The sequence below is a fragment of the Elephas maximus genome, chromosome 6, assembly GCF_024166365.1.
Source record: "Elephas maximus indicus isolate mEleMax1 chromosome 6, mEleMax1 primary haplotype, whole genome shotgun sequence".
In the NCBI taxonomy this organism is placed as follows: domain Eukaryota; kingdom Metazoa; phylum Chordata; class Mammalia; order Proboscidea; family Elephantidae; genus Elephas; species Elephas maximus.
In genome coordinates this window covers 54,800,657-54,815,637 of record NC_064824.1, presented here as the reverse complement: position 1 = coordinate 54,815,637, position 14,981 = coordinate 54,800,657, and the positions used below count along the sequence as shown (strand labels likewise).

General features: G+C 37.6%; 1 protein-coding gene across 4 annotated transcripts in view; it reads left to right on the top strand.

Moving 5' to 3' along the window:
- The window catches only part of ACVR1C (activin A receptor type 1C), a 111,432-nt gene extending 96,926 nt beyond the window's left edge, over nt 1-14,506 (top strand). For all 4 annotated transcript variants that reach the window (XM_049887276.1, XM_049887279.1, XM_049887278.1 and 1 more), the window contains 2 exons: nt 1,078-1,208; nt 12,044-14,506. In XM_049887276.1, coding sequence (XP_049743233.1) covers nt 1,078-1,208; nt 12,044-12,169 — 257 coding nt within the window. In that variant the 3' untranslated portion in view covers nt 12,170-14,506. The remainder of the gene's footprint in view (nt 1-1,077; nt 1,209-12,043) is intronic.
- The last annotated feature ends 475 nt before the right edge of the window (nt 14,507-14,981 follow it).

Sequence of the window (14,981 nt, the reverse complement as noted above, 5' to 3'; positions counted from 1 at the left end):
AACTGTCCCCGTAGGGTTTCCAAGGAATGACTGGTTAGCCCTTAACCACTGTGCTACCAGGGTTCCACATCTATAAAATGCTTACAAGGTTAAAGTTACATTTGTAATTTTTTATTCATAGAAGAGATAGTAAATTCTTCAGGAGCTGAAACTATCCATAGGAGCAATAGGATTATAAAGGTACAGAACATGGACATTGGACTCCTGTAGCCTGGGTTTTGAATTCCAGATCTGTCACTTACTAGCTGTGTGACCTTTGGCAAGTTCACAATACTCTTCGTCCCTCAGTTTCCTTGTCTATAAAATAGGAATAATATGGTACCTTCTTTAATCATTGGTTTTGAGATATAATTGATTAAAACATGAAAAGGCTTAGCATGGTGCTTGTTAAATAGTAAGCCTGCAAACATGCTTATTTCAAAAAAATTTTAATTGATATTTGTTTAGATTTGCTTTTAGGTTTTTGTCCTTAAATTTTATTCAACTGTAAAAATATATTTATGTTAACATATATTTTATTAGTTTTCTAATATTACAGCACATCTGAAATGTTTTGAGATTGAAAGGGCTGTAGTTAATTTTATATGGAATTTTTTGGGATCCAAGTAATATTTAATATTTAAGGTCACACCTGTGACTTTGTATTTGAGACTCTTTAAACATTAACCTGCATGTTGAGCTTTCCATTTTCAATTACCTTTGGCTACTTCTCGAGAACATTCTCAGGTGCAATAGTTCTAAAATCCAAAGATAAGAAAGTCAGTTTTTAAAAAGTTGCGCAAAAATTTCAAAGAGAGAAAGCTAGTTTGTTTTAAAAGGGCAATGAGGCTGTACTGTAAATTCCATAACTCCGCATTATTTTTGAATTGCATAATGAATTTTTAGATCAATTAAAATTCTAACTATTCAACTAAATGCTTTAAGCTTATATCCTTTGTTTTATAGTGATACATTATTTTAATAAACTTGACTTTCCAGTTTCCCAGGGTGCCATTGTGCCTAGAAGATTTGATGTTATTTTGAAATGGCCATCTTTATTATTCACACAGGACCATTTGTTACGTACATTTCTTATAGGAATTGTTGAGGACTACCAGTTGCCTTATTATGACATGGTGCCTTCAGACCCCTCAATAGAGGAAATGAGGAAGGTTGTTTGTGACCAGAAGTTTCGACCAAGTATCCCAAACCAGTGGCAAAGCTGTGAAGTAAGGCTGTTTTTGTTATGTACATTTTCTATCATATTTTTGAGCTATGTATCTGGGAAGATTTTCAAATACCATAAAATGTCATGTTGGTTAATGTAAGCATCCAACTGATTCCATATATGTAGGTATATGTCTTTTTATAAGTCTTCAGAAGGATTTTATTTCTTCAGCAATGTGACTTGATGAAAACTAACAGCAACAATACATCATGCTAGATTATGTGGCAGTATCAAACAAGCTCTGAAATCTCAGCGGCTTAACACAATAAGACTTTATTTCTTGCTATACATAGTCCTATGTAAGATAGGCAACTCTTCATGGCATCTGTCCTCCCCGTGGTGACTCAGTAATTTGGCCTGCTTTGATCTTGGGGTCAGGAGAAGAGGAGCTGGAGGGTCACACACTGGCTTTTAAGTGTTTTGGCACATGGCACATATCACTTCCATTTATGGCACACAGGCCAGAACCAGTCACATGGCTCACTCTAACTGCAGGGTAGCTGGGGACTATGGGAACACGTGCATATTCAGCAAGCCCTCATTGTCTGTGCCATACAAAGTATTAGAATCTTAGCCATCCTTTTATTCAATAAGGAGTCCTGGAAGTGCAACAGTTAAGCTGTGGGCTGCTACCCAGAAGGCTGGCAGTTCAAATCCACCCAGCAGCTCCATGAGAGAAAGACCTGGCAATCTGCTTCCGTAAAGATTTCAGACAGGAAAACCCAATGGGGAAGCTCTACTCTATCACTTGGGGTCACTATGAGTTGGACTTGACTCCATGGCACCCAATGACAACAACAAATTCAATACAGTATTCCTAATCTGTAAACTACTGACGTTTAAGCTGATTTTTCTATATTGGAAAAGCTCCCTGAGGGCAGAAGCCATGGTTGGTTATTTATTCGCCGCCAGCAGTCCAGTATAGTAACCGTCATATAGTGGAAAAGCTCTGACGATTCTGACTTACTGACCCCAAGTGTGTCAGAATAGGACTGTGCTCCACAGGGCTTTCAAGGACCGATTTTTCGGAAGTAGATTGACAAGACTCTCTTTTGAGGCACCTCTGGGTGAACTTGAACTGCAAGCTTCTGGTTAGCAGCTGAGAGCATTGTTTATACCACCCACACATTAAATAGTCATTGAAGTATTTTCTCTGCCTTATACAGAGATAGACTCATGGCTATGAGTCAGAATCGACTCAACAGCAATGGGTTTGAGTGTTTTTGGGTTATATGAAGATAGATATTTTCCAGCTCCTACAAGGAGAAAGAAGGAATGGCGGCAGAAATACTGTAAACCATACAACTAGTTCCAGAGGCATTCTTATACTTTAATTTCCCTCATCTCAGCTATTGCCTTTTATCTTTTGCCATGTTTAATTATAATGTGTGAGGTCTCTTTAAGTGGCCTCTTTTAATTTGGATTTGTGTAGAAATTATTTCATATGGTTGCTTTTTTGGCTTATCTCCCTTCACGTTTCACTCAGCTCTTTTTCTATTTAAGATAAGATTTATGTCTTGGATTTTCTATATGATTGTATAGAGATCTTATCTGCATACTTACTTGAGAAGCAGAATTTGACGTATTTGCAACTTAATTGAAATCAAATTAAATTTTTCTAATATTCATAGTTTTATGCATATAAGAGAATATATAACATATATGTAAAGTTTAAAGTATAACAATAATGTGAAAATCAGTAAATAATACTATCAAGTTTAAAAATACAATATTTCTAATGTTTTGAAGAGCTTCTTACCTCTCTGAGGGGTAAGAAGAATAAATAAGAAATAAATACTTATTTATTTATTAGTGCCTTGCATTTCTTTAGAATTCTGCCACACATGCACACACATACACACACGCACATTTTTTTCCTGAAAATATATATTTTTTTGTATTTGTGAAACTCATTGAATCTTACTATAGCTATTTCTCCCAATTTTTTTTTCACTCTCTATTACATATATGGAAACCCTGGTGGCGTAGTGGTTAAGTGCTACGGCTCCTAACCAAAGGGTCAGGAGTTTGAATAAGCCAGACATTCCTTGGAAACTCTATAGGGCAGTTCCACTCTGTCCTATAGGGTTGCTGTGAGTCAGAATTGACTCGACAGCACTGGATTTTGGGCTTATTATATATTTTTTTTATATATGTGTATCCATAGCCTTTTCATTTTCATTGCTGTGTAGTATTTCATTGTGTGGATATAGCACGATTACTTTATCATGCTGCTTGTCATGTGTGTAGTTTTTTTTTTTAAACAATGCTGGTATACATATATGTGGAGAAGTTTTCTTAGGGTGTAAAACTACAGATTTTTTTTCAGATGTCCATATAGATCATCATATCTTCAATTAATGAAAACTCTGGGTTCAGTCCTTATGCTTCTCTTTCTTAGTGTATTGTCCCCCAAAAACCAAACCCATTACTATCAAGGTGATTCCAATGCAGAGTGACCCCATAGGGTTTCCAAGGCTGTAAATCTCTATGGAAGCAGACCGCCACATCTTTCTCCTGCGGAGCTGCTGGTGGTTTCAAACAGTCCACCTTTTGGTTAGCAGTCAATCACTTCAACCAAGGTGCCACCAGGGCTCCTTATTTTAGTGTGCAGACCTCCAATATTATGTTGCCTGAAAGTGATGATAATTGGCACCCGTCTCTTGTCCCTTAAAACATTTTATGTTTCACCTTTGAGTATGGTATTTGTTATAGTTTTTGTGATGGTTAGTTGTGTGTCAACTTGGTTGGGCCATGATTCTCAGTGATTTGGCAGTTATGTAATGATGTAGTTTGGCAGTTGCTTAATGATATCATTATCCTCCATTTTATGATATAATCACCTCTGTGATGTGATACGATGTGGCTAGCCCTGAAAGAAAGCCTTATTTCTTGTAGTAACAGCTGATATTGCTGAAAACCAAACCCAGAGTCTGAAGTTAAAGTGAGGGCATTGATTGGGAAGCAATGGGATCCTGAAACTTGGAAGGAGGACATATGGGCAGATAATCAGGAAATGGGTCAATGAGCCCCTAAATTCCATTGAATCACTCCTGCCAACAGAACCAGCCTTCTCACTGCCATCTGAAGAGATTGCTTCATCTTTGTCTGCTAAACCACCCTCCCCAGTAAAACCATTAGCCCCTCTTCTCCCATCTAATGAGATAATCCAGCTGTATCTGAAGAACCATTGTCCGAGATATTGCCTGGGGCAGCATCTGAGTCATTGCCTGGTGAGACCTCTGAGTCATTGCCTTGGGCATTCCCTGAGCCTTACAAGACATTGCTGAGTGTTCTCGGAACACATACCCATCACCTATTTTTACTTCTAGACCTATAACTAGACTTAGTCCCAGCGAGCCCCAAAAGGTGAAGTACAAAATGTGACCCAGGAGGTGGTATGCTACCCTCCAGAAGAACTACTTTACTTTTCTAATATGTACTAACAGAAACCTGGGGACTATGTGTGGGAATGGCTATTAAGGGTGTGGGATAATGGTGCAAGGAATAGAAAAGTTAGATCAGTCTGAGTTTATTGATATGGGCCCACTAAGCACAGATTCTTCATTCAATGTTTCAGCTTGAGAGGTTAAGAAAGGATCTGATAGTTTATTTGCTTGGTTCACTGAAGCATGGATTACATGGTGGCCTACACTAAATCCAGTTGAATTACCAGACCTGCCTTGGTATAGTATAGAAGGTACCATAGGCTTAAGGAAATTGACATGTTAGAGTGGATTTATGAGGTTAGACCCACAGACCCACACATGGAATGCCCAGAGGACACAGCTGTTACCAGAACAGTGAGGAACAAATTTGTGAAGGGAGCCCCAGCATTTTTAAAGACTGTTGTGATTGCTATTTTATGTAAGTCAGATTTGACAGTGGGAACTGCCATAACTGAATTAAGACAGCTAACTACATTCAACTTACCTATTTGGCCTGTGCAAAAAATAGATCTTGGAGAATGACAGTGGATTGTCAAAAACTTAATCAGGGGGTGACCCCAAATGGAACTGCTATTCCAGATGTGGTTTCATTGCTTGAGCAAATTAATACATATTTTGGTAACTGGTATGCAGCTATTGGTCTGGTTAATGCCTTTTTCTCCATACCTGTTTTGAAGGACCACCAGAAGCAGTTTGTCTTCTGCTGGGAAGGCAGGCAATACACCTTCACTGTCCTACCTCAGAGGTATATCAACTCTCCAGCCCTATGTCATAATGTAGTTTTCAGGGACTGTGATCGCCTTTCACTTTCCTAAGATGTCACACTGGTCCATTACATTGATGACATTATGCTGATTGGACCCAGTAGGGAAGAAGTGTCAATGACTCTGGGCTTACTGGTAAAACATTGGTGTGCTAGAGGGTGGGAAAATCATCTGACAAAAGTTCAGGCACCTTCTACCTCAGTGAAATTTTTAGGGGTCCAGTGATATGGGGCATGTCGAAATAGTCCTTCTAAAGTGAAGGATAAATTATTGCATCTGGCCCCTCCTACAACTAAAAAGGAGGCACAATGCCTGATGCGCCTCTTTAGATTTTCGAGGCAACATATCCCTCATTTGGGCATGCTACTCCAGCCTATTTATCAAGTGACTTGAAAAGCTGCTAGTTTTGAGTGGGGCCCAGAACAAGAGAAGGCTCTGCAACAGATTCAGGCTGCCACGTGAACCACTCTGCTACTTGGGCCATGTGATCTGGCTGATTTAATGGTGCTAGAAGTGGCAGTGGGAGATAAAGATGCTATTTGGAGTCTTTGGCAGGCCCCTATTTTTGAATCACAGTGCAGACCCTTAGGATTTTAGAGCAAAGCCCTGCCATCCTCTGCAGATAACTGCTATCCTTTTGAGAAACAGATTTTGTTACTGGGCCTTAGTAGAGACTGAACGCTTAACTGTGGGCCACCAATTTACCATGTGGCCTGAGCTGCCCATCATGAACTAGGTGTTGTCTGACCCACAGAGCCATGAAGTTGGATGTGCACAGCAGTGATCCATCATTAAATGGAAGTGGTATATAAGAGATCAGGCCTTAGCAGGACCTGAAGGCACAAGTAAGTTGCATGAAGAAGTGGCCCAAATACCCATGGTCTCCACTCCTGTCACATTACCTGCCCTCTCTCCCTTCGCACCTATGGGCTCATGGGGAGTTCCTTATGATCAGTTGACTGAGGAAGAGAAAACTCATTCCTGGTTTACAGATGGATTCGGCATAATACGCAGGCATCATTCAAAAGTGGGACCTTCCCTAAAGGACAGTCGTAAAGGTAAATTCTCCCAGTGGGCAGAACTTCAAGCAGTGCACCTAATTGTTCACTTTGCATGGAAGAGGAAATGGCCAGATAGATACATGATCGTATATTGATTCATGAGCTGTGGTGAGTGGTTTGGCTGGATGGTCATGGACTTGGAAGAAACAGGATTGGAAAATTGGAGATAAGGAGATATGGGGAAGAGGTCTTTGGCTAGACATCTCTGAATGGGCCAGAGAAGTGAAGATAGTTGTGTCTCATGTGAATTCTTACCAAAGGGTGATGTTGGCAGAGGAAGATCTTAACAATCAAGTGGATATGATGACATGTTCTGTGGAAACAAGTCATCCTGTTCCACAGAATTCCATCCCATTATTGCCCATTGGGCTCGTGAACAAAGTGGATCTCAGGGATGGAGGTTATGCATGGCATCAGCAACATGGACTTCCATTCACCAAGGCTGACTTGGATACAGCCACTGCTGAGTGCCCAGCCTGCCAGCAGCAAAGACCAACACTGAATGCCCAGTATGGCGCAATTCCTTGAGGCAATCAGCCAGCAACTTCATGGCAGATTGATTACATTGGACTGCTTTCATCATGGAAAGGGAAGTTTTTCATCCTAATTGAGATAGATGCTTACTCTGGATATGGATTTACCTTCTCTGCACACAATGTTCTGCCAAACATTGAACTCATAGAATGCCTTGTCCACTGTCATCGTATTTGTTATGAATTGAATTGTGTCCCCCATAATTTGTGTCAACTGGGGTAGACCATGATTCCAGTATTGTGTGATTGTCCTCCATTTTGTGATCTGTTGTAATTTTCCTGTGATGTTAAAGAGGCAGGATTAGAGGCAGTTGTGTTAACGAGTAGGACTCAATCTACAGGATTTGGTTGTATCTTGAGTCAATCTCTTTTGAGTTATAAAAGAGAGAATCTAGCAGAGAGGGAAGGGACCTCATTGCCACCGAGCAAAAAGATCCAGGAGCAGAGCATGTCATTCAGACCTGGGGTCCCTGCACTGAGAAGCTCCTATACCTAGGGAAGATTGACGACAAGGACCTTCCTGCAAGAGAGGACAGAGAGAAAGCTTTCCCCTGGAGCTGGTGCCCTGAATTCAGACTTCTGGCCTCCTGAACTGTGAGAGAATAAATTTCTGTTTGTTAAGGTCATCAACTTGTGGTATTTATTTTATAGCAGCACTAGACAACTAAAACAGTATCCTACATAGCATTGCCTCAGATTAAGGGGCTCACTTCACAGCAAATCTCATGGCAGTGTGGCAGTGGGCCTACGCTCATGAAATTTACTGGTATTTCCATCCTGAAGCAGCTGGCTTAATAGAAGGATAGAATGGCCGTCTAAAGACATAATTACAGTGCCATCTAGGTGGCAATTCCTTGCAGGGTTGGGGCAATGTTCTCCAGGAGGCTATATATGCTCTAAAACAGCATCTAATATATGGTGCTGTTTCTCCTGTAGCCAGGATTCACGGGCACAGGAATCAAGGGGAGGAAGTGGGAGTGGTACCACTCACTATTACTCCTAGTGACCCACTCACAAAAGGGGCCAGAGGTCTTAGTTCCAACAAAGAGAATGCTTCCACTGAGAGACACAACACCGATTCCTTTGGAAGTTAAGAATGTCACCTGGCCACTTTGGGGTCTTTATGTCTCTGAATCAACAGAAAAACAAGGGGGTTACTGTATTGGCTGGTATGATTGATCCTGATTACCAAGGGGAAATTGGATTGATATTACATAATGGAGTTAAAGAAGAGTATGTCTGGAATACAGGAAATCTGTTAGTACTACCATGCCCTGTGATTAAAGTCAATGGAAAAGTACAGCAGCCCAATTCCAACATGACTACTAATGACCCAGACTCTTCAGGTATGAACCGGACAAAGAACCACAACCAGCCAAGGTGCTTGCTGAGGGAAAAGGGAATACAGAATGGGTAGTGGAAGAAGGTAGTTCTAAATACCAGTTACTACCACATGACCAGTTGCAGAAATGGGGATGGTAATTGTTATGTGTATTCCTTCCTTGTATGTGTGTGTCAAATATTTTTGTTTTCTTCACTTATAAAATATAAGATGTAAACAAGGCTAGTGTGTTTTTAGTTGTATGAATGTTAGTTGTATCATGTTAGGTGCAAGTATGACTTTGAAATTGTCTTTAGAGATTGTGTATGGTTTGAGGAGATGTGTACCTGTGCCAAGTTGACAAGGGGTGGACTGTGATGGTTAAGGTTATATGTCAGCTTGGCCAGGCCATGATTCTCAGTGGTTGGCAGTTATATAATGAAGTAGTTTGGCAGTTGTGTAATGATATCGTTATCCTCCATATTGTGATATACTTTAATCACCTCCACGATGTGATCTGAAATGACCAGCCAATCAATCAGTTGTAAGGGAAGCTTCCTTGGGGGTGTGGCCTGCATCTAATATATATGAACATTCTGGCAAAGCTTACTGGCTTTTGCTGGCTCTGGATCTGGCTCATCATCATTTGACCTCCAGTTCTTGGAACTTGAGCCAGTGGCCTGCTGTGTTACCTGCTGATCGTGGTTTCGTTAGCCCCTGCGGCTATGTGAGCCAGAAATCCCCAGCTTGACACCTAACCCATGGACTTGGGACTTGCCAACCTCTACAACTGCATGAGCCATTTCCTTGAGATATGTCTCTCTCTTTCTCTATGTATATGCTTCACAGGTTTTCCTTCTTTAGAGAACCCAGTCTAAGAGTTTTTTTTTTTCCATGTAAAAACTTTAAATAGATCAAGTAATAACTGACTTTAGTTTAATAAAAAAGCTTTTCTCATATCTGTGAGGTGATGATGCAGTGTTTTTACTTTACTCACTTAATGTGGTGAATTGCATTTATAAGTTTTCCACTGATAAGCTATCATGCATTCCTAGAATAGACCCAACATTAAAAAAAAATTTATTTATGATCTGTTTTGTACATTGCTGATATATGGAGCTTTGGTTCAGTTTTGTCTAATATTTGAGTTATATCTTGTTTTGTGTTAACCTTACACATTAGATATTGGTGTTATTTTATACCATCGTTTGTTTAGATTTATCCAGATGTTTATTATTTTCTTTGTTCAGCATTCCTTCTTGTCTCTCAGAGCTTCCTTCTTATGTCATTTTCTGACTGCCTGATAATGCATCTTTTAGAAGTGTTTTGTTATTCTAAATGAGAGTCTAGTGACTGTAAGTTCTTTTAGTTTTTGAGTGTCTGAAAATGTCATTATTTTCTCTCCAGTCTTTAAGAAAAAGTTCACTTGGGTATACAAATTTTAGTTAACAGTTATATTCTCTGAGTACTTAAAGTTATTATTCCACTGTCTTCTGGGTTCCATTGTTGAGAATTCAGTTGATAATAAATTTTATGTTTCCTTTATTTATTTTTTTTTCTTTTTGACTAATTTTAAGAACTTCTCAGTCTTTGCTGTTCTTCTCAATTGTCTCTGTGTCTTTGGTATTTTCCATGATGTATTTAGTTTAGATGCCTCTTGATTCATCTTGCTTCGAATTTCTGGATTTTTTAGTTCTGAGGATTTGTGACTTTCCTTAGTTCTAAAATATTCTGAGCCATTATCTCTTCACATTGTTCCTGCTTCCCCCATCTTTATTATCAACTTTTGGAGAACTCATTGTATTCATGCTAGACTTTTTATTCTTCTTTGCTTGTCTCTTATTCTCTCATATTTTTATAGTTGTACCTTTATGCTACATTTCTCAGATTTACCTTCCAGATCATTAAGTCTGTCTTCAACTGTGTCTAACCCATCCACTGATTTCATTATTTCAATTGTTATATTTTTCATATCAGGAAGTTTTATTGATTCTTTTTCAAATCTACTCAACATTTTTCAATAATCTCTTTCTTTTAGCTATTTTCAATTTCTTTTCTAAATTTTTATCTTACTGTCCTTTAGGTGATAGTTTCTCATTCAAAAATTTATACACAAATTGCTTTGTGACATCAGTTGCAGCCTCCACATTGTGTCAGCACTCTTCCCCTTTCCCTTACACCCCAGGTTACCTATGTCCATTTGTCCAGGTTTCCTGTCTCTTCCTACCTTCTCATGTTTGCTTTTGTGCAGGTGTTGCCCATTAGAACAATTTTTTAAAAACATATGTTATATGCTTATTTTATATCATTTAATTTTATCATTTAACGTCTTTACTCTTTTGATTCTACTGTTTATTGTTTTAATTTTCTCTTGCTGTGGTTCCTGGTTTCCTCATGTGCTTGTGAATTTTCATTGTGAATTCAGCTTTACTTAAACTTTTGCTTGATTATTTTCTTCAGCAAGAGCCCAGACTCTGGCAATTTTCCCTACAAACATCCTTTGTGGGACAGATTCACCTTCACACTCAGGGCTTTGCCATTATCTTGATCTGGTATTTTCTATGTGCTTTGGGTTTTCTTCCAGATATGGCCTATCAGTTCTAATGTTTTAGACCATGAGAGGAGCTCTAGTGGCATGGTGGTTAAGAGCTTTGCTGCTAACAAAAGATCAGCAGTTCAAATCCACCAGTTGCTCTTTGGAAATCCTATGGAGCAATTCTGTTCTATCCTATAGGGTTGCTATGAGTTGGAATCAATTCAATGGCAACAGGTTTGATTTTTGGTTTTAGACCATGAGATCAGCAGATTCTGCCAGAACAGTCACCAGCTTCAACATTTTTTTATTAATCTGGATTCAAGCATTCTCATTGTTTTTCTTTCAGCATTTTTATCTTATTTCTTTGACAGTTCACTATTCTGATTTTTTTAGTTACGAATTTTTGATAGTGTATACATTGAGAATTATTTTTATTTTGTTATGGTTAACATATGGTAAAACATATATGATAAAATAAAAAAAAATTTGATGAATTCTTTCATACGCATACACATGTGTACTCACGGCCCAAATCAAGATACAGGGCATTTCCAACTCACTCCATATCCTCATGTTCTTCATGCCCCTTCCCTACATTTAGGAGATTTTAAAAGATAGTCATTGTACCGTAGTCCCAGAGATCAGTAGATTGAATATTTGATTAAAAGTTAGTCTGTACAAGTTTGATATGTATGTTTTAACAGGATTTTTTGAAGGAGTTTGGCCCTAATCCCCCTCTCATATGACACTTTAAGTTTACTATTTATTTTATTTATTTTGTTGTTGTTGAGAATGTACACAGTAAAACATACACTGATTCAACAGTTTCTACATGCAATTCAGTGACATTGATTATATTTTTCAAGTTGTGCAACCATTCTCACTCCCCTTTTCTGAGTTGTTCCTCCCCCATAAACATAAACTCACTTCCCCCTAAGGTCCCTATCTAATCTTTCGAGGTGCTCTCATTGATTTGATCTCATATAGATAGATCTTGAAAGATCACAATACTCATGGCGGACATTCTTTACTAGTTAAGCTAAACCATTAATTTGAGTTTCTTATTTCTTTATTAAAGGTTAGCATTAATTCCTGGCTTTGTCAGTTTGCTTCAGTTGTATTCTGTTTTGTGTGAGTAGCTAAAGTCTTTGATATTTTTCTCTCCCTTAAAGGCACTCCGAGTCATGGGCAGAATAATGCGTGAATGTTGGTATGCCAGTGGAGCAGCTCGCCTAACTGCCCTCCGTATAAAGAAGACTATTTCTCAACTTTGTCTCAAGGAAGACTGCAAAGCCTAATAATAATAGTGTTAAAAAGGAATCTCTCACAGCTTTCATTCCCATTTTCCCTCTTTATGTGAATGTTTTGCCTTTTTTTTTTTTTTTGGTTCTACCTCAAAGATAATGCAGTACAGTATTTAAGTGCCCAAAGGCAGCATGTAAAGATAACTCTAAAGTTAAACATGGGTTGACATCACCCAATCTCCATGTTGTCTTTAATTTTATTTTGAAAATCGACACATCAACTCATCTTTTTCTTTTATAAGAGAGAAAGATAATAAAAAAATGGTAAAATAAGCTACATAAAAATAACGAGAGTGATTAAGGGTTTTATTTTACTTGAACCGAGAGCACATGAATGAATAGAAAAATATGTAAAAAATACATTTTGAGATGAACACATTCATTAAAATGTGAACTACAGCATGTTATATGTAAACAGAACTTTAGATCATACAATCTATGTTTTTTTTCTATTTTATGAGTTAAAAAGGATATTAAAAAATAAATATCACTCTGAACTTTAATATATAAAACATGTAAAAGTGGAGCTGCATGGTTGGAAGATGTGATTGAGGACAGAGTCCCACTTGTTTGAGACTCTACCCCTGTTCTTTACCTTGACAATCCACTACCACAGCAGCTCCTAAGGCAAATAGTTTGAAAGCCACTAAACTTGTTACTTTTTCTCATTTACAAATGAGACACCTGACATCTTGAGGCATTGAGAAATGTCTCGAAGTCACATGGCTAGTAGAAGAGTTGGTATTAGATAAAAATCTTGAGATAGTCAATAGTCCAGAGTTAACTAGATTCTTACTTTCCCCATGAATTCCCATAGTACTTTTCTCCTATGCAGAAACAACATCTTTCATTATAATGTTTGTACTTTCGCCATTCAGAAGGAAAATTGAGTTATTTTGCGGAATCACAACGGACCTGCATAAAATCTCAGGACAATATCTATTGACATTTTTCTCATGGAAATGTCATAGCTACCCCATTTGTTAGATGAGTATGAATGTACTCTGAACACTTCCAGAAATTAATCAAGCATAAAGATCCATTGTCAGAGGGTGTACTTACTAGTTGTGTGTGTGTGTGTGTGTGTTTAAAAATAAAGATCAGAAGAGGAATCTAGGAGATATTTTGAAAAAAATGAAGACAAGTCTTAAATTCAGAGTAGCAACTAAACCCTACAGATGTAATCAGCAACTGTAAATAGATATTCCCCTTCACTCCCAAAACGCAGTGCAAAAGAAGTCTCATGATAGTTTTGCCTTCATTCTGCGTCCTGTGGAGACAAAGTCATAAATTCTGAATGATACATGGAACAGTAAATATTTCTTTCAAATCCATAATGCTATTTTGATGAAGAAGACTTAACATGGTGTCTTCTATTGTTCTAAAATATTGTTTATCTAACTCTGTTCTTAGAACATTCTTTTGCTGGGATGACCAAAAGTGTTCTTTGATAGCTACTTTGAGAGTGACACATGATATATTAGCATATAATGTACCTCGAAGAGGCTAGAGGGAAAGAAACAGTATTTAAATTATTTTTTACTGGATTTCCCAAATGATTTCGCCATGGAACCCTTTGTTTAAGAACAGCAAGGAAATTTTTACTATTCTACAGTTTAACGTCCTACAAAGTACACCTTGGGAAATGGTTTTCTGAAGGAACAGAATTTGGAGATTATACTTTATTTTACTATGGAAATATATTATTGAATCCCTATTCATATAACTGGGTTGAGATAAAGAAGGCAAAAAAACCAACAGTTACAAAATTTGCATGTACTGTCACTCCCACTCATGCCTTCATCCATTCTTTAAGTAAGCTTGGAGGACCCCGCATCTTGCTTGCTGAAATGTTGGGCACAACAGGGAAATGAAAAGATGATAGTCCTACCTTCAGGGATTTAAAAGTCTAATTTGGGAACAGGAACAGGAATGTGAGTGGGGCGAAAGAAGAAAGTAAATTGGCAAATAGATATCATGCAAAGTAGGATGTCTTGAGTTCTACGTGACGTTGGTTTTCAAAAGTAAGTCTGAAAATCACTTTTAGTTTGCGGCACATTTAGAAAACCTCATTATCTGGATATTACAGACAATCTAAATTATATCCTCAGTTTTAAAAAGTGCTTGCATGAAGACATAATCCTGCTTGTCCTTGTTACCTTGATTTCTTATAGGTTGTTTCTGCATATATGAGAATGAAGTTATTTATTTATTATGATTATACTCTAGTCCAAAATACACCAGAGCAATAGTTCCTGTTTTATTCACTTATGTTGGCTGAATATACTTATTTAATTTTATAAGAGAGGGTGTTTTAACATCTCCATGTCCCTTGTCATTATGTTTTATAATTTATTTGAGTGTGTCTAAATATAATTCCATATTTTTATTGGTTCAACTTTCACTCTATAACACTATGTACATTTTTACATTTGCAGATATTTTTTATTGTTTGTGCGTTGGTTAATTATAACTCCAAACTGAATAGTCTTATATTTCAATTACAAAATACGTTTTTAAAGAAAGGGAGTAGATTAAACAAAATGATAAGGAAAAAGTTAAAGGTTGTAATTTTTTTCCCTTAACTCTCAACATGATTATAAATAGAAAATGCTCATTTATAAAAATAGGATAAGATTTAGAGCATAAAGCAGATTTCCTGTATATACCTATGATGTTAAATTTTATATCCTTTGTTTCTAATAGGGTCCCATTGCATAATATTTATTTCTTTTAAATTTTGTTAAAAGCAAAAAAAAATATTCTTAGGCTCAAAGTGTCAGTGTTTTTTGTTCCTTTCGGATAA